Here is a 20,489-nt window from a genome sequence, read left to right as displayed (position 1 = left end):
CTTAGGCATGTGGTATGTGTCTATTCAGAGATTGACTTTAAAAAATAAACCTACCGTGATAAATAACTACTAGAGTAAAAAAGTGTGACAACTAGCCCCTGCTTTCCCTATGCATAATAACTATGTTTATATAGCTATACATAACTATGTGTTATATTGGTAATATTTCAACTGGGACTACTTTATTTAGTTGGGGAAAGATGTTAAAAATGCATGTAAACCACTAGCATAACATGTCAACTTTCCTCTGAAATGACTTAAGTGTGTAGCCAAACATTACGGTCTTACTACAGCTGCAATTTTGGATCAGTATTATGCTTATATTTGTTTCTCATATAGCCACACAGTCATGAGGAATTGAAAATACAGACGAACACACTGCCATTCAACCATAGACAGTGGTAATCGGTTGCAGGCACAAACTCTCCTAAACCGAGCAGATTGTAATATCAGATAGCAGCGGCAGTTTCATTTTCCTGTATTTATTGAAATACGGGCAATCCCTTGCGTATACACTCAGCTGGAAATGAGACTGAAACAGGGGGCCAGAGTTCCTTGACCCCCTCACCCTCTCTGGGCATAATTTCATCCCTGGTCTTTCATTATACAAGGCCTTCCAGAAGTTTGGCAATTTGCTTTACCACACGGTGGTGTACATTTTTAATAGCGCCACGTCCGAAGCACGGAGGGAGGAGCACAAGGGACCGGCGTGTGTGGAATAAAGAACATGTCAAGACCCTGCCTTAAACCTGCCATTACTGTGTCTCTCTCTCTCTCACACACACACACACACACTGTACACTCTCTCTGGGGGAATTCACTGAGGATGAATTGTGCCTGCTGATAGCGTAGTTTATTTTCACATACTGTCTGCATTGTTTTAGCAACCAATTCACTAAATTAATTATTCAAATATGGAAGCAGCGCAAACAAACCTAAAAATGTAGCGCTTAACGCAGTTTTCACAGAGCAATAATTTTGTGGGTTGGAGTGCTAGGTTGTGGAGGATGCAGCTGAAAATGGCAATCTGCGCATCACATTACTGGGACTGTAGCATTGCTCCACCACTGCGATCCAGGCACCTGAATCAGTTCTGTGCTCGACTATACCCCGCTTCTGATATATGGTTAGCTTTAATCCATCCTTTAATCATCATTTGATGAACTACTACCGTGCACAATCATCTCTTTTGAATAAAAATCTGTTTAATAGCACAACACCAGTTACATCAGGCAAATAGTGCTGTGTTTTGTGAATATGGTGCAATCAGTAATAAGGGTAATTTACATTAATTAGTTCATTTACGGCTTGTTTGAGCTGGAAAATGACTTTTTAAGTAATCCCCGTGCAGCGCTATTTCAGCACATTTAACGCCCTGTCAGGATCCCGACTCTCCAGTTGAGTTTTTGTTGTGTCGGGATCCTATCACCTGTCTTTCTGTGTTTGTGCCTGTCTTGTGTATCTAGTGTCAGGATCCTGCCACTTCGGTTGGTCTTGTTTATAGTTTTTGTGGCTGGATCCAGACACTAGTGTTGTGTGAGTGCACCATGTGCGCTCGTGTCCTGAGTGATACCCTGCCCCCTCGTTTACCTCATTAACTTGTTATCAGTTTATTGCCATTACCTTGTTATCAGTGATGCGCCAGGGGAATATGAGGATGGGACTGACTTAAAGAGTCAAGCAGTACTGCAATAAGGCAGTTCCCTTACTGCTCACAAGCATTTCATTAGCAGACAGCTTAATGCATGCTTATTTAAAATGCATACACTTTCACATCTTGATTGGACTACTGTAAAAACTATGAGCTGTGTTTGGTTCTTAGATAGTTAAACAGAGGTCATAAAAGGCTGGTGGGTGTATGACTTGCTTTCATGGACACCTAAGGATATGTTAGGCAGAATGCTAGCCTCAGTCACCATTCACTTTCATTGTGTGGACAGAAAGATACAATGAAAGTGAACAGTGACTGAGGCTAACATTACTTCCGGTTCCATATACCATTCTTGAACATTGAAATACATTGTAAAACACTCTGACATTGTTTCCTGCGCTACCACTCAGCAGAACTTCAACACCGCTATTGAATCACCAGTTTGAAAAATCCAGCACGACCAGTGCATTTAAATCTACACAGCAAAACAAACAGTGTGACCAGTGTTATCGATTCCCGAACAAATGACACTTATGAGTCTGTCCTATGAGCCGGTTCTTTTCAATTTACAGCATAAAACATCTGAGTGACCAGTGTAGTCCAATTCCTAGAGAAATTACTGTTATGAGCCAGTTCATTTTAATTTACAGAGCAAAACATACAGAGCGATCAGTGTTGTCCGATTCCTGAAAAATTACTCTTATGAGCTGGTTCTTTAGAATCTACAGTGTGAAATATACAAAGCGAACAGTGCAGTCCAATTCCCGAACAAATGACTCTTATGAGCCGGTTCCTTAGAAACTACAGTGCGAAACATACAAAGCAAACAGTGCAGTCCAATTCCCAAACAAATGACTCTTATGAGCCGGTTCCTTAGAATCTACAACGTAAAACATCCAGAGTGACCAGTGCAGTCCAATTCCTCAATGGATGACTTTTATGAGCCAGATCTTTTGAAACTACAGCGTAAAATAAACAAAGCGACCAGTGTAGTCTGATTCCTGAATGAATGACTCTTATGAGCCGGTTCTAAACATCAGTACATCAGATTAAATGTCAGATATGTTTCAGACTGGCTGTGATTTTGTTGCTTTTCACAGCAATTCACTTTCAATGTGAACAGACAAACTACTTGACGCCGGAAACTGGTTAGAATGCATAATAGCATGACAACTACAAACCTCATGCGATTCTTTGATGGCAAACAGAGGGCGTGAGAGGCTGGTGGGTGTTTTTGGGAAGTTTGTTAAGTTCGGCAGAGCTTCTTTTGAAGGGTACGCAGATGGATGAGTGCTTCATCAAGCCTTGCCTTGAGAAGAACTCCATTATCTCAGCTAAACATCTCAGTTTGGCATCTGGGAGCTGTGCAAGTCGTGACCCCTCCCTCTACAACTCCAGACTCAAGAGAATGGAGGCCGGTAAGGTTTTCCATAATCAATTTACCTTCCGAGATGACTATAAACCTTTTCTATTCCTCAAGAGCTTCCTCCTCTCTCCACCTCTTTCCATCTCACTATTCTTCCAGCTCTCTCTCACTCTCTTTTTCTCTTCCCCACTCCCACCCCAGTACATGCCAATGAATAATTCACCAGTCAATGTGGTGAAAGGTGAGGTAAACAAGTCTATTTCCTAATGTCCCGGGAGGATGAAGGGAGGAGAGAGAAAGGAGGGAGGGGAAAGGATGTCTGAGTGTGTGTGAGGTGAGGATTTTTGGGCTGTGGTTTACATTTCAATGTCCCTGAATCATTTGCACCTTAGCTGACCCTAAAGGTTATACTGAGAGCTAATCACACTATTGATCTTTCTCTCTCGCTCCTTCTCCACCCATTTCTCTCTCTCTTAAAGGAATAGTTAACCAAAAAATTAATTTACAGTGCATCTGGAAAGTATTCACAGCACTTCACTTTTTCCACATATTGTTATGTTACAGCCTTATTCCAAAATGGATTAAATTCATTATTTTCCTCAAAATTCTACAAACAATACCCCATAATGACAACGTGAAAGAAGTTTGTTTGAAATCTTTGCAAATTTATAAAATAAAAAACGAAAAAAAAAAAAAAAAATCACATGTACACAAGCCTCAAGTCTTTTTGGGTATGATGCTACAAGCTTGGCACACCTATTTTTGGGCAGTTTCTCCCATTCTTCTTTGCAGGACCTCTCAAGCTCCATCAGGTTGGATGGGGAGCGTCGGTGCACAGCCATTTTCTGATCTCTCCAGAGATGTTCAATCAGGTTCAAGTCTGGGCTCTGGCTGGGCCACTCAAGGACATTCACAGAGTTGTCCCGGAGCCACTCCTTTGCTATCTTGGTTGTGTGCTTAGGGTTGTTGTCCTGTTGGAAGATGAACCTTCGCCCCAGTCTGAGGTCCAGAGCGCTCTGGAGCAGGTTTTCATCAAGGATGTCTCTGTACATTGCTGCATTCATCTTTCCCTCGATCCTGACTAGTCTCCCAGTTCCTGCCGCTGAAAAACATCCCCACAACATGATGCTGCCACCACCATGCTTCACTGTAGGGATGGTATTGACCAGGTGATGAGCGGTGCCTGGTTTCCTCCAGACATGACGCTTGCCATTCAGGCCAAAGAGTTCAATCTTTGTTTCATCAGACCAGAGAATTTTGTTTCTCATGGTCTGAGAGTCCTTCAGGTGCCTTTTGGCAAACTCCAGGCGGGCTGTCGTGTGTCTTTTACTGAGGAGTGGCTTCCATCTGGCCACTCTATCATACAGGCCTGATTTGTGGAGTGCTGCAGAGATGGTTGTTCTTCTGGAAGGTTCTCCTCTCTCCACAGAGAAATGCTGGAGCTCTGTCAAAGTGACCATCGGGTTCTTGGTCACCTCCCTGACTAAGGCCCTTCTCCCCCGATCGCTCAGTTTGGTCGGGCGGCCAGCTCTAGGAAGAGTCCTGGTGGTTCCAAACTTCTTCCATTTACGGATGATGGAGGCCACTGTGCTCATTGGAACCTTCAATGCTGCAGAAATTTTTCTGTACCCTTCCCCAGATCTGTGCCTCGATACAATCCTGTCTCGGAGGTCTACAGACAATTCCTTGGACTTCATGGCTTGGTTTGTGCTCTCACATGCACTGTTAACTGTGGGACCTTATATAGACAGGTGTGTGCCTTTCCAAATCATGTCCAATCAACTGAATTTACCACAGGTGGACTCCAATCAAGTTGTAGAAACATCTCAAGGATGATCAGTGGAAACAGGATGCACCTGAGCTCAATTTTGAGTGTCATGGCAAAGGCTGTGAATACTTATGTACATGTGATTTTTTATTTTTTTTTATTTTTAATAAATTTGCAAAGATTTCAAACAAACTTCTTTCACATTGTCATTATGGGGTATTGTTTGTAGAATTTTGAGGAAAATAATGAATTTAATCCATTTTGGAATAAGGCTGTAACATAACAAAATGTGGAAAAAGTGAAGCGCTCTGAATACTTTCCGGATGCACTGTACTCACTCTCATGTTGTTTGTATTTCTTTAATTTGACTTTAACTTTCTTTTCTTAAACTCTACATACATGTCTTTTCCATATAATGACAGACCAAAAATTATCAAAAAAGAGGTCCATATGACTTGCATGCTATATTCCATATCTTATAAAGCCATAAAATAGCTTTGTGTGAGGAACAGACCAAAATGTACATCATTATTCACTGATAATCTCGCCCTCCGCTGGAAGACTGCATCCATCCCACGTTTGCGTTGGGATTCCTGAGGCCTTTGGTTATGTCACATGTGAGAACAAATGGTGTTTTGCCATCAATGACTTTGACGCATCATTTTTTAATCTGGACTCGAACACGGAGTTGACGCAAACTTCGGCAGAGGTGAAGATTATCAGTGAATAATGACTTAAAGGAATATTCTGGGTTCAATACAAATTAAGATCAATCGACAGCATTTGTGACATAATGTTGATACCCATAAAAATAAAAAATAAAAAATTGACTTGTCTCTCCTTTTCTGGTTAAAAGCAAAAATCAAGGTTACAGTGAGGCACTTACAGTATAATGGAAGTGAATGATTTTAGGGATGTGCCCAAAGCCGAATACCGTATTCAGAAAGGCACGAATAATGACTTCAAAACAAATAACAGATTCGTCCAAATAATATACAAATATTCGTTTGACTGATTATCCAAGAAGCACAAGGATAAAGTGAAATTTTAAATAAACATATCCAAAATTACAACAAATTTATGAATCTGCAGCCAATATTTTTAAAGTGTAAACCTTAAGAATGAAAATGCGCACGGTGTGATTTCAGATTGGATGGGTGCGGTCTCAACTCCGTTTGCGGTCTCTGTTAATTCAAGTGCAAGTCTGGAGCTTGTCAAGTGTAACATTAACTAAGATACGACATCATAAACACTTTTCACTTCTTGAAATGTCTATGTTAATGTATCACATGATTCACACGTTATTCCCATGTATTCATTTATAGCCTAAACCTGAGCATGATGTTAAATTCCTGAACTGAAGTGATGATTTCATGTCGGAGCTCATCTATCCATCTCTTAATGTTGACAACATTTATATTCACATCAGCGATTAAGGTAATTATCTGGTCAAGACTTTATTCTGAAAAAAGTTAAAATGCTCTGTAAAGGTTTAAATGCTCCATAGAGTATTCATCTATTCGGAATATTCCTCCTCATGTAAAACGAAGAAACAGAAACTTGCTCCGTCTTTTTTTCTTCTTCTTCTTTAAACGGTGCTAAATTTGAGAATGTTAAGTGTTCTTGAGCTCTGGAAAGGCACTTAATTAATTAATTAATTAATTATTATTAATTATTATTATTATTATTTAACATAATAAGAATGTCCTATCTTAAAATTCCTGACAGACTTACGGGGCTTTCCCCTCTTTGTAGGCTATACTGATTTATTTTCACTTCTTTTAATGTTTGAATTTGTATTTGTTATTCACTCCAAAATTGACAATTCACATTTTGCTTGACACCTCCTGCCTCTAGAATAATGTTGTTATACATGCACAGACAAACAAAAATTCTGTTTCATGCAGATATTAATATCTGAAATACCAGGAGAAACCAAAGTTAACAACATATTCCACAATTAATGTAGCCTTCAAATTCAGCTTCATCTGGTAAGAAAAAAATAATAAAATAATACTTTAATTAAATAATAATTGTATAATAATAATAATAATAATAATAATAATAATAATTAAAAGGCATATACAAGAAATGTTTTATTAATAGAAACTATACATGTAAGAGTAACACTTAAAAATAGGCGTTTCATTTAGTTTTGACACACTTCCAGTTAAACCCTGCCCACACCAGGTACTATCCATATACAGAGACAAATAATTGTGTCATATGAACAGATACAGATACAGATAATGGCTTAGCTGCACACAACTACTCGATTTATTTATTTTATGTTTTAACGGAAAGGTGGGACGAGTCTAAAAAATGTTTTGTGGTAATCAACTTCATGCCACAAATGCTGTTGATTGAGCTTTATTTTTTAACCCAGAATATTGCTATTTATTTCTGTCTTTTCCCCACACTAAACTATCATATGGCTTCAGAAGACTTGGATTATAGTGCACAAGTTGCAAGAACTACTTTCATGGTGCTTTTGTGGTGTTTTTAAAGTTTGAACGCCTGTGGTATTTATGACATGAACTACGATTCTTCAAAATGTCTACTTGGGTATTCCACTGAAAAAAATAACCGTATATGGGTTTGGAATAACACGAGAGTGAGTAAATAATCACAGAATTCTCATATTTGGGTGAACTATCCCTTTAATAATGTCATTTCATTCTAAAAAAAAAAAAAGAACATACTAAAATAATGCATTTCGACAGTCGATGGCTTTGTCTCTATCCGACAGGAATCTTTTAGCAAATAAAACAGCAGCATGAGAGCTACTTCTGAGAGCAGTGTGTGTGGCTGACTAGCCCTGTGATTCAGACGGACTGTGCTGAATAGCTGTTTTTTTATGGCTCAGCCTCCAGTCCTTGAGATTGAAGCGTTTGGACAAAGGCCACACGCAGACATGCTGGCTATGCACCTATTCAATGAAAACAATATGAACAAATATGCAGTTTGGAAGCTGAAGGCATATACTGATTTGCTTTTTATTTGTTTGTTTGGGTTCAATAGCAAAATCTTCGGCAACTGAGCCTGCTAATGGTTACGAAATCGGTAACATCACCACTAGAACATATAGTTCAAGGTTCGGATACACTTGAGTGAATTTATGTTTGTTGCAATCATAAAAACCTTTTGATCTGAATGATTCAGTACTGCTTCAGTACTTCAGTTAGTGTTATTTCATAGTTTTGATGACTTTAACATAATTCTAAAATGTGGAAAATAGTAATAATAAAGTATACAGTAATGACTTGCAATGCATACATTATTAAAAGCATTTTTATACTTACAATGTTATGTAGGCACTACTAAATCTGTTCTAAAGTGAGATTCATGAGACTAAATATTTCTTTACTGGACAACACATATAGTTTGGGGACGCTTGATGCCTCATACCATCTGTCGAAGCTCTCTTCTGCATTTCTTTTCCAGCAAAACATGAGTGCTTGGACAAAAATGCTAAGAATGAAAGATGTCAGAGATGTGTCAGAGAAACATCTTTGTATGTCTCTGACAATCGAGAGAAAGAAAGCAAGTGACAAAAGAGAGAAAAATTTAGGTACTGAAAAGATAGAGATTATGTATGTGGTAGGGAGAAGTGTGTACTCACTGGCATGGTCTGACTGCCGTGCAGGGCGCTGATTGCGGACTGAGCTTCAGCATGTGTGGAGAACTTTACAAAGGCACAGCCTGATAGAAAAAAAAAAAAAAACACATACACACACTTTAAACACAGCGTTTTCAACCTCAACCTATTTTTTGGCAGAAATAGGCCCCCACTTGAAAGCTATGAAACATTAACAGCTAAATGAATTGTAGTTGTCTTGTCTTATACACAGAGCAGGGAATGTTTTGACATCTATCTATTTTCCTTTTTTCCATAAGACTGGATATATACGGATTCACTCCCTAAACAGCAAAAATAAACCTAAAGCATTTTTTGGTACATTGGTAAAGGGAACACTTCAAGTCCCACAGTGCTTTGGCAAATTCCAGACAGATTTAGCGTCTTACAGTGTCCCCAAAGCCTCGCTGGGCAAACAATGGAGTCTATAAAAAGTTTAATGCTCAAATAGATGCTTTCCTCAGAGCTACGAAAATCTCTTATGAGTCTTGAATATTGAATGAGCGACAACTTAAAACAAACTGTTGGAACAGATACTGGAAAACTTTAAACATATACACTTAAAGGAATAGTTCAAATAAATAAATAAATAAAATTTGTCATTTTTACTGAGGCTTATACCATGTCAAACCTGTAAGCTGTTATTTTACTACTGAACACAAAAGTATAAATTATTTAAAGAATTGTTACCTGCCTCTTGCCATACAACAACATTTCACAGTGACCAGTGGCTGTCAAGTCCTTCAAAAGAAAAATTGCCCATACAACCCATGCACTATATTCTAAGTGTTTTTAAAATCATGCCATTGGTAACAAAACTAAACAAAACAACAACAAAAAAACAAACATTCAAAAGAAAACAACACAAAAAATCCACACCAAACAAAACATAAAATAAAAACAAAACAAGACAAAACAAAAACAGAATAAAAAAAATACAAAACAAACACAAAAAAAAAACCGAACAAAAAAATTAAATAAAATAAAAACAAAAAAATAAAATAAAATAAAATAAAATAAAAACAAAACAAAAAACAAGACAAAACAAAAACAGAACAAAAATATACAAAACAAACACACACACAAAAAACACCAAACAAAAAATCAAATAAATATCAAACAAAAAATAAAATAAAAACAAAACAAAACAAAAAAACAAGACAAAACAAAAAAATACAAAACAACACAGAACAAAACAAAACAAAAAAAACATGCCAAAAAAAAAAAGTTGATGCTCAAATACATGCTTTTCTTCAGAGCACCAGAAGTCTCAGATGAGTCTTCAATGTTGAATGAGTGACAAAAAATTGGAACATGTTGGAACAAATACTGGAAAACATAAAATGTATACACTTAAAGGTAGAGTTGACCCAAAAATTTAAATTTGGCCATATTTTACTGACACTTCATTGTGCCAAACATGTAAGCTGCTATTTTTCTATGGAAAATTCTATATAATCTATATCAATCTATCTATATAAAAATTCTTTAAAAAACTGTTGCATAGCTCTTGCCTTATAACAACAGTTCATGGTGACCAGGGGCCGTCAGGTACAAAAAAAAAAAAGAAAAAAAAAAAGTTGTCCATAGAACTTATACCCTATATTTTAAATCTTCTAAAGTCATGCGATTGGTCTGCGTGAAAAATAGACTGAAATTGATGTCGTAACTCACCAGAAACCTTAAACTAGGTTGAAGTTTGCATCTAGCCTGCATCCATATCAAAATTAAAAAAATGGTGCAAAAATGCAAAACAATTGATGGCAAAATGATATTGGTCCTCTCATATGTAGTAACCAAAAGTGACAGATTATCAGTAAATAATGACTTAAATTTCTGTCCTTTTTGAAGCTTTACAACCATAGTAACTATGAACTCTCGTTGTGAGGCTCAAGCTATGTGAATACTCTTTAAAAATGTATATTTTTGTGTGTGCATATTTGTTTGGGTAACGCTTCCCTTTAACGCTGGATACATAAGCAAATTTGCAAAAAAAAAAAAAAAAAAAAGTGACTTAATCCCACCTTTGCTATTTCCATCAGGACCTCTTAACACAGTGCACTCCTCGATGACTCCGTAGGGCTCGAAAAGATGATACACGTCCTCCTCTGTCTGTTGTTTGTTCAGCATCCCCACAAACAGCTTCCTGTCTTCTGAAGCAGAGAAAAACACAGCAAATTGAATGACTGCCATAACCTCTCACCTAACCATTACTCACATACATTACTAGTGTAACCACAGCACAAATTATACTCAGACTGTTGGTCCATGGCCAGCATGTGCAAACAGGGACTGCTTTTGCTTGGCCCATTTAGCATGTGGAATGGAGTCACAGAAGTAATTGTTCCCCATGCCAAGTCTGTTCATTTTAATTTAGGGGATAATTGGGGTCAACACAATGTTGGAAATGGTGGGTAGGCCTGAGGTGATAGCACTAAGCCGACGTGCTTAGAGGCTTGGTTTAATAGGAAGAAGCAGACTGCAAAGAACCACTGAAACTCTGGAGAGTGCAGATAGACCGAAACTACCACAAGTTCTGACCTTGAATTCAAACTCATATGTTGTTTTTGTCCCTTTCTATGCTTAGTCTATTGTCATTTGTTGTCTACGTGAATAATACTCACTTTGACAAATAACAACAGAGATGATATCTTGAGTGTTATGCATAAATGACCATTACAAATTATAAAGGCACTATGCCAATTAAAACTGGCCAAATAATTTCAAAGGCTGACGACTTTTGCAGTAGATTCAAAGTGGCATATTTTTGTTGAATATTATAAGGGTTCGCAGAAGCATCATGACCATTCAAACTAAGGATTTTTGAACCAAGATGATTTTGAATGCATTTTGATTTTTGAATGACCCAAGACTCCAAAAAATAGGTGCATGATGACACTGATGGCTGGCTATATTTTTTCCTCTAATCACCTTAGTAGGACAAAATTGTATCAAGTCTACATGTCTTGCAGTCTTAACAGATTCAGCCCCAGTACTGTGCGACAACTAAAGCTATGACTTTATTTTTGCATTGATCATTCTGAATATATATGAATGGACTGGGTTTGTCTACTGAGTCAAACACTAGCTTAATTCTCCAATGCTGTGGTGACACTGACCCTCGTGTATTGATATTCCTTCAGTGGGTGCCCACCACTATGGAACCGGGTTGGCTTCATGTCTTTCCACGGCCTGTGCGGCACTCTAAAATAATCACGAGTGTCAGCACGTTGTCTGGGGACGGCTTAGCCCTCGTGCACGCTCTTTATCGTTTGTGGCAGGATCAGAGGGTATGTATCAAAACAGAGGCAATGCATTGTGGCATCTGTCACGTTACATCGGAGAGCATTTATCTGCAAAAAAAGAGGGCCCTGAACTGGAAAATCAAAGGGCAGTATAGGCTGTCCACCACGCCTGGAGGGGTTGTACCAATCTGAAAGTGGGCTGGTACCATTCCTGGATGAATTCAGATACACGGACGCTTGCACTAGTACAGACCTTTAACTATGGCAAAAAGTTTATTGCAGCTTCAACTGGCCAAGAGCCACTGTTTTAGGGGCGGGGTTATCTGAGATATATGATACCATAATAATATACTGTCCTGTGTAATTTTACTCTTGGAAGTTACATCAAACCTGCCAATCAAATTAGCGTTTATTGGATCAAGAAAGTTTACCAGTTTTGTGTGCAATGTGCATCATACAATTTGTGGATGGACTGCAGACGGTCCATTAGAGACCGAGACTTGCACAGATGTGGCCTTGAGGTCTCGCTGTGCTCCCTGTGATGTCTCAGCTCTGGAAAAAAATGGGTGATGGGTGATGTATTTAATGCTGCGTGCGGTTCACCTCAATATTATTGCTGCAAGCACTGCAGTGGCAGCATGGTTTCAAATACACACATGCAGCTGTCCAATGGTTGACAGCTGAATGGAATAGTACTTATGGGAGAAAGAGTGTAACAGCAAGACGCCCTATAAATCAGAATCTAGCACGTAACAATGCGGGGAATACAAATTAATGCATTTGCCACAAAAATTGGGATTTTTACCATTTTAGCTCTGGCCCTGTTTGGCCATGATTCAATAAGCCGCAAAAGTTTTGAGATTCTCAAAGCGATGTATAAAAATACATCAGCCAGAGAATGTTTTCATCACTCTTTTTGACAGGGATAAAAAATAAAGCATTGTCACAGGACCCATGTAAGAAAATAAAAAATAGACACTGCTCCTGACATTGTACATGATGTGCTTTAGAAAGAAGAAAAAAAATCCTACACACTTCTTTCTTGTATGCATAAGATTATAATCAGTATAAATAAATAATAATAATAATAATAATTATATATATATATATATATATATATACTATACACACACATATATATATATATATATCTATATCTATATCTATACACACACACAATATATATATATATATATATATATATATATATATATATATATATATATATATATACTTGCCGTACAAAGGCAAAATGCAGTAAGTGCACACAATTAAAGGGAAAGTTCACCCAAAAATCTTTCATCTGCTGAACTCAAATGAAGATTTTTAGAAGAATTTCTTGGCTCTTTTGTTCCACACAATACAAGTGCCAAAATTCTGAAGCTCCAAAAATCACATAAGTCAGCATAAAAGTAATCCATAAGACTCCAGTAGTTAAATCAATGTCTTCAGAAATTATATGACAGGTGTGGGTGAGAAACAGATCACTTTCACATTCTTCTTCTTTGTGTTTTTGGTGATTCACATTCTTCATGCATACCACCCCCTAAGGGGCAGGGAGAAGAAATTCAAGCAAAAAAGTTTTTCTGTAATCTACTCTGTAATCTGTTTCTCACCCACACCTATCATATCACTTCTGAAAATATGGATTAAAACACTGGAGTCATATGGACTGATGCCTTTATGTGCTTTTTGGAGCGTCAAAATGTTTGGCACCCATTCACTTGCATTGTATGGACCTACAGAGCTGAAATATTCCTCTAAAATTCATAATTTGTGTTCTGCAGAAGAAAGAAAGTCATACACATCTGGGATGGCATGAGGGTAAGTAAATGATGAGAGAATTTTACATTTTTGGGTAAACTATTCCTTTAAATTATGACTGAAATCTGCTGATCTCTTACTGAACACGTTCTTATGCTAAAAAAAAAAAAAAAAACCTAGACACTGTGCAACACATAGAACAAAATGCAGGCATCCTGAGATTTTTAAACTGACATGGCATCTAAAATAAAATCATCTGTTGTTTAAATGAACATGCAATGTGCACTTTAGGAATACTGTTCAGCCATAGTTGCATTAAGGTATGGCTGCTTTTTCATTGTGCTTTTAATTGATTAGCGCTCTTGATATTTGCATAGTTTACTCCCCAGTGTCCTTGATACTGGGTCCAGCCCCACCAGCTGTAATGCTGCCTCTAAAAATGACTCCTATCAAGCCTCATCAACTTCACCGGCTAGAAAGAGTTGAGTTAAATACATCACAAATTAAGCTACAAAACGACAAGGGGAGAGCAAGATTGGTGGCTAGATGTCTAAGGGAATTTACATCCTTGTGCTATGACTGAGAGCAAATTCCTATTTGTTTAATATCATGACTGATATTTGTTGTCCATATTACAGGAGCTATGCCTGTAGAATGCAGAATCAAATCTATTAAGCCTTGACTATACTGTAGCTGGGACACACTTGAAAATGTGTGGATGTCATCGCATTAGATACAATTTCAAAACATGGTGTCATCTGTAAACAAATGACGCTATACTTAGCAGAAATTAACTTTCCTTAGCCATTTTTGCAATTACTTTCAACCAACTGGTCCCGAGGATTTCAGGATGAACAAGTGTGTTTACATACAAAAGTGTGTTTTTACCATCATTGTTTCAAAATATGGTTCTTGGGTTGATATTTTGTTTATCTAATGAAATGAAATTCATTCATACAAGACTTTGGTTTAACTGTCCAAAAACTTTTTGTATATTATACTACCAAATTGTAGTGTAGTCCATTAAACACTCTCTCTCTCTCTCTCTCTCTCTCTCTCTCTCTCTCTCTCTCTCTATGTACTTTATTTATGTACTATAGCACACATACATCACCCAGTTGTCTCTTGATATGTGTGTTTACATCTGGAAAACGTATTTTTTTACGTTGTTTATTCATCTGCAAAACGTTTATAAGACGTTTCCTCTCGGATGTCAATAAGACATTCAGCAGATCTCTTTGAGACGTTTTTGATTTAGATTGTTTTTAAATCTGATCTTTTTAAGATGTTTAGCAAATGTTAATTTGATTGTGATGCTTTCCAGATGAAAAGATCTAAAACAGACATCTCAGAGATGTATGAGTGCTATCTGATAATAGATTCCTCACATTTCACTAAACAATCTTTAATGAGTTATTAAAATATTATAAAAATATAAACACCTCACATACTAAAACACTGCATTCACAGCAGCCTATTATCCAGTAAAAGCGTTAAGGCTGCTGCTGAATGACAATTGGTGGTGTTTTAGTGGTGTTTTGGAGCTGAGCCTTTTTTCCTCCTAAGAAATATCCGTAGGGGATCTCTAAACATGCAGACAGTGTCCTGGCTCACAGGAGGAGATGCTGCAGCCTCAGATATGCCATGCTGAGTGTGGGAGGTAAGCCGACTGAGTTTGTAAAACATTGTCCCAAATGGAGAGAGCCGAATGATAGTCAATCTCCACTTTTGCTGCTCTTTTTGCCCGCCACGTGCATTAGAGCGCGCAATTCGACCTATAGAGTGCGCGTGCGAGAGAGAGCGAGCCTGTGGGAGAAGGATGTTGGTTGGTTAGTTACTATGACAACTCTGTGTGCAACGGACTGTCAATCAAGCCTAAATGGTGTTTCACGGAAAGCGGAGGGTCATTTCTAAATATGCTGTAGGGCGTGCGGTGTAAATTCCATTGTCTGAGATGGAGATAAGGAGAAATGATGAACAATATTAGCAATCTTGATAAAAAGGAACATACGAATGAACAAACACATTAATGGAGAATTACCGGATGGGTGATTATTCAGCCAGAGACTGAGCAAACCAAGAGTAAAGTGTTCGGGTTTACCGAGCAGATAAGTGATGCAGACAGATAGGATGGGCTGAGATAGATTTTGCTGCCATTTCCACTTCGAAAGCCAGAATCCAGCATCTGAAAGCAGCGTGCAAGCCCTAACACTAATTAAAAACAACACAATAATTCCCGCATGCAACAAAACACAACCTAAACAAACAGACAGAGAAGGTTAAAGTAATTAATCTGTAGAACAAACCCTTTAGAATATGATTCAATTCTTTATATATATAATATATCTTGTTTTGCACAGACGCTGATGGAATATTCACACTCATTGAGACCTCTGTTTGGCAACTACGACTGGGAGCTTCGGAAATCTTTTGGCTGCTGTCAAACTTCAGATGCATTTTCTCATGGAAGATGAGCCCTAGAGTTTCAATCAGCCTCGAATTAGTTCATCAAGGGTTTGGCCAAATGGATCCATGCAGTATACATACAGCCACAGACGTTTGGCAGTTTCTATTAAACAGACGGGCATCAACTTAATTTCCATAACGTTGTGTGCCAACGTTACATAAACATAAAGCATGTTAATAAATCAAGTTGTGTAATTAGATTTGTGGGGAAACATTGCATATGATTAAAGAGTTCACTGCACGACTTAGCAAACAAAACAATACATTATCTGAAGAGCTTCATGATCAAGTTTGCTTATCGTTACATAGAGCTGTTTTATTTACACTTACACCTATGACTTTGGTGAGCAATTAATAAATAAATTATTAATAATAAAAATTTATAATAATTAATAATCACTAATCATTAATAATCAATGATTATATGTTTTTCTATAAAACAATTATAATAGGGCTGTGAATCATTTATAATTTTTTTTGACTAATTAATCGCACTCTTTTCTTTGATTAATCGTGATTAATTGTGTGACGAATTGCGATTAAATTATGGTACATGATACATTACAACAAACATTAAAAAATCATCATAAATACAGTATATTTACTTAATGCTTTGTCTCAAAGAACTTGCAAGAAATTGGTTAGTCGTCATTTATTTTAATTATTTAAATATGTACACGTTAAAATGTTCAATTTTTTATTTCATTTTTTGCGGATAGAGTTAATTAAACTCATTTTGTTACAGGTATTAATCTTTGAGACAAGTATATGCATACATGCCATAAAATCAATGGACATGTTGTAATTACAATTTGGGCAAAATCTTCTGTCATTTTACAGTGGACTTTTACAAAAAAAAAATAAAATAGGATCAAATGAGCGAATTCAATTCATACCAAACTTAGAGAAAAACTTAAGTGTACATTGCAAATGCTTTATTAGATACTATACGTTCATATATATATATATAAATACTGAATGCTTGCGTTTAATTTGCTGAAGTTTAAAATCTCAAAGCTATTATTTTCTCTGACTGCCGTTCAGTCTCTACAAGTGTACCTGGCTGCAGCTTGCTGAACGGCCAGGTCCTTTTCAGTCTCTATCGTGCACACGTTGGGTCTCTCTTTCGCGGTTTCGCTTTTGACATTGGTTCAGATGAAAGTAAGCGTTTTCGGGCAATGCGAAGAGATACGGCAGCTTGCCCGTATCTCTCAGATGCCTGATTCACTGCTAGTGGGTGAAGTCTCCATTCTCTGTATAGTAAATCCGCTCCCATGTTTATTATGAATGGGATATGTGTCGCACGTAATGAATAAGTGTGCACTGCTCCGCACAATCAGTTTCTGTGTTAGGATGTGCAGCTGAGTCTAGCGTGTACCTCCTGAAAATGTATTTATGCCAATTTTAACCACAGAAAGTGGGGTTTTGCCCATTGTACAAATATTGTACCTGGGTTTGTTCCTTGCAGGCAGCAGATGCCCTAACCCTGCCCCCCACACTATTCCTAACCATATGGAGCCATTAAGGCTGAGTAGCCTAAAAGGAACAAATTGAGTCACCTTTCTCCCATCGCATGAAGTTTCAGGAAGTAAAAAAAAAAAAAAAAAAAAACAGATACTACATTAATTTTGTACATTTTTTAATGCTTTAAAAATTAAAATATTAATCGCAGAAATTAACGTGTTAAATGTCCCAGCACTAAATTGTAATATTTTATAATTTATATCATTATAAAATATATATTCTAATATTCTATAATAATTAGCTAAAAATAATAATTTTATATCAACTTTACGGTAATCGCTTTGGCAGTAAGGTAATAGTCTCATAGAATGAATGTTACAATAACTGCGTTCTTGCAAACTGAAAGTGAAACTAAAGTATCAAAGAAATGACACAAAATCACATGGTTGCTTCAGAAAATGTGCTTTTCACGTCACATTTGCTTTTAGGATACTATTGGTTAGGTTTAGGTGTTGGTTTTGGGTAAGGATGTCCATTTAGTTCACCTCTCATTTGCTTTTAGGACACTATTGGTTAGGTTTAGGTTAAAGTTTTAGGTTAGGGAGGTACGTTTTACTCATTAAAATCTCAATCTAATATTTACCTTAAAAATCTTTTCTGATTAACTCACCATTTCACTCGCTGAATGTTACACTGGGAAACTGCAATGAAACGTGTAATGAAGCACGTAATTTTGTTTTGCATCCACCAGTGGTTGATCTCAGGGCCGTTAGAACAATTCGAGGGGGGGATCACATTAAGAGTCTTTGAAAAGTAAAGATTACATCCTAAAAAGTAGGAGGGTCAAATGTATAGTTTTTTAAAAGTGTATAAATGTAGATATTTCAGTTAAAATGATTGTTCAGCCCCTGGTTGACTCTTTCATGCCTTTAGCCAGTATGGCGTTCCCCCAGCAGGCTGTGGCAGGAAGCCTTGAACACGTTACAATTGACCGCGTATATAAAGTCTCTCGTGTGTAGAAGTCACTAGGTTTGTATTCGTGCTCACCTCGAATGAGGACACAGGGGAAGAAACAGTAGAAGAAATGGCTTAAAATATTTTATCTCCACCGTATACTTCACAGCAAATTTACATACGATATGATAACACACAAGAAATATGACCTGCTACCTTGTGTTGGCTTCAACATATTACAGTGCTGCCCATAAATCCTCAGACTGCCGCACAACGTCCATGCAAGGTGTAGTATATAAACATTTACAATACTGCAGGGCTATTTATACCGTCTGCCTCCATAATGCCATTCAAAGGCCTCTTTGGAGTCGGTTATGAAATGGATTTCTTTGTTCTTCATTACATTTATGGCTATTTCTATTAGGCCTACTTTCTTTCTTTTATTCTTTCTTTCTGTCTTTCTTGGTTGTTCTTTGGCTCTGCTCTCTAAAATATTTCATCGACTTGAAATAGTTCTTGTGAGTGCCAAATTTTGAATCAAATTATTTAAAAAATCCTTATCCTGTAATCATAAATGATTAGAAAGATCATGGAAAGTTAATGTAAATTCATTGGTCGAAAAGTGTGGCAACTCTGCGAACCATTTCTTAATTATTTTCTCATTGGTCGAATGACACTGATTCATGAGCTTCACACGGTTGCAACCCCCAAATCTCAATCAACCAACACACTTACACAAGTCTCTTCTGCACAAGCCCCTCGTCTTTGATATCTACTGAATTTTTGGTTGCCTAATGAGTAAGCCACATGCTGTGGTTGTACTCAAATCATTAACCTCTCCTTTCTTCCCTTTTGGCGGACTCATTGGACTACAGTACAGGACAACAAAGGTCATTAAGAGGTTAAAAGCAAACCAACATGGGTCTCATATCACTCATAAAAGCGACAGAGTGAAGAGCCTGGACTGTCCTTGTGGGATTCTTCAAGGAGCAACTAAGTGAAGCTGACACAGAGAATGAGAGGTGAGTGAACAAGAGTGATAACAGTAAAACGATAGGAAAAGACTGCAATGAAAGTAGTAGCATGTCACAGACATACTTTCATCCCAGCTTAATATGCAGAGATTACTGTGAGCAAGCAGAAAGTAAACTTCCTGACGAGATATGATGGTAACAACAGAAGAAACATTATTATTAGTTTTATGACAACTATTAAAGTTTTATGACAATTAACTTTATGGAAAGTTTTGGTTTTCAAATGACATCTCGTATGATTGCATCCGTGGTGGCTAGACATTAGTAACCATGTTATACTTGTGAAGAGAGGTCGATGAGATTTGGATCCGTCCCTGTTGGCAGATATTACAACGAAAACATGAAAGAGATTAAAAGGTCGGCGGTTGTATTCTTCATTCAAGACTCATAAAGGAGGGCTATAGGTGAGCAATATGCCTGTAACGCCACACCCTGGGGGACATGTCGGGTGAAGGGTAGGACTGCATATTCGCAGTCATCATTACATGCAATGTCCAAGCATTCTGGATCTATCTTTTAATCCATATTCATACTCTAATCTCGGTGTGTGCTCGCTAGCTGCTCCGTGCTGTGCTTTGACTCCCAAATCTGCAGAGTTAACAGGTACAGATGGGAAAAATGCTGGATAAGGTAAAGTGGCAAATATATGAATAAAAACATAAGCCCCCGAAAGCTAGTCCCATATCTCTGTGATTTCATAATAATGCAGGTTGATTTCCTCCGTACTGTATACAGCCTAAAATTACAGTGTGCTGCAAACGATAAACCTTGAACTCCTCACCCCTCCTCTCATTGTCATGCTGTTTAATGCAGTCCGGAGAAGACTCTGGGAAATTGGCTTGGGATGGAGAGAAACCCAGGGCCTGCCATTGACTTTGAGGAGATACATCTTCACTCTCCATGTGGGGGGTGTAATATAGCAGTAAATAGGTTAGCTCAGCTTGATAGAAACATCCAGACTTGGTTATGCCATTGAAAGCTTATTAGGGTGAAGTCAAAAATACAAGATGAAGATATTCAGGCGGTCAAGAGAGCAGTTAAACATAACCACTAGTGAATCTTAACCACAACAAACTCAAATTTCAGTGGATGAGCAAATAGAGGGTGATCTTATGTCAATCAGCTAAGCAGTTCTCATGG

The 20,489-nt window shown here is 37.5% G+C and overlaps 1 protein-coding gene across 5 annotated transcripts in view; it reads right to left on the bottom strand.

Moving 5' to 3' along the window:
- The window catches only part of LOC127438641 (CUGBP Elav-like family member 5), a 284,871-nt gene that overhangs the window by 55,715 nt on the left and 208,667 nt on the right, over positions 1 to 20,489 (bottom strand). For 3 of the 5 annotated variants that reach the window (XM_051694351.1, XM_051694353.1, XM_051694354.1), the window contains exons 4-5: positions 10,447 to 10,575; positions 8,408 to 8,487 (exon numbers count right to left, since the gene is read on the bottom strand). In XM_051694351.1, coding sequence (XP_051550311.1) covers positions 8,408 to 8,487; positions 10,447 to 10,575 — 209 coding nt within the window. The remainder of the gene's footprint in view (positions 1 to 8,407; positions 8,488 to 10,446; positions 10,576 to 20,489) is intronic. The other 2 variants (XM_051694352.1, XM_051694355.1) reach the window with 1 other exon arrangement.

This window comes from Myxocyprinus asiaticus, chromosome 50, assembly GCF_019703515.2.
Source record: "Myxocyprinus asiaticus isolate MX2 ecotype Aquarium Trade chromosome 50, UBuf_Myxa_2, whole genome shotgun sequence".
Classification (NCBI taxonomy): Eukaryota; Metazoa; Chordata; class Actinopteri; order Cypriniformes; family Catostomidae; genus Myxocyprinus; species Myxocyprinus asiaticus.
This window is presented reverse-complemented; position numbering and strand designations above follow the sequence as displayed.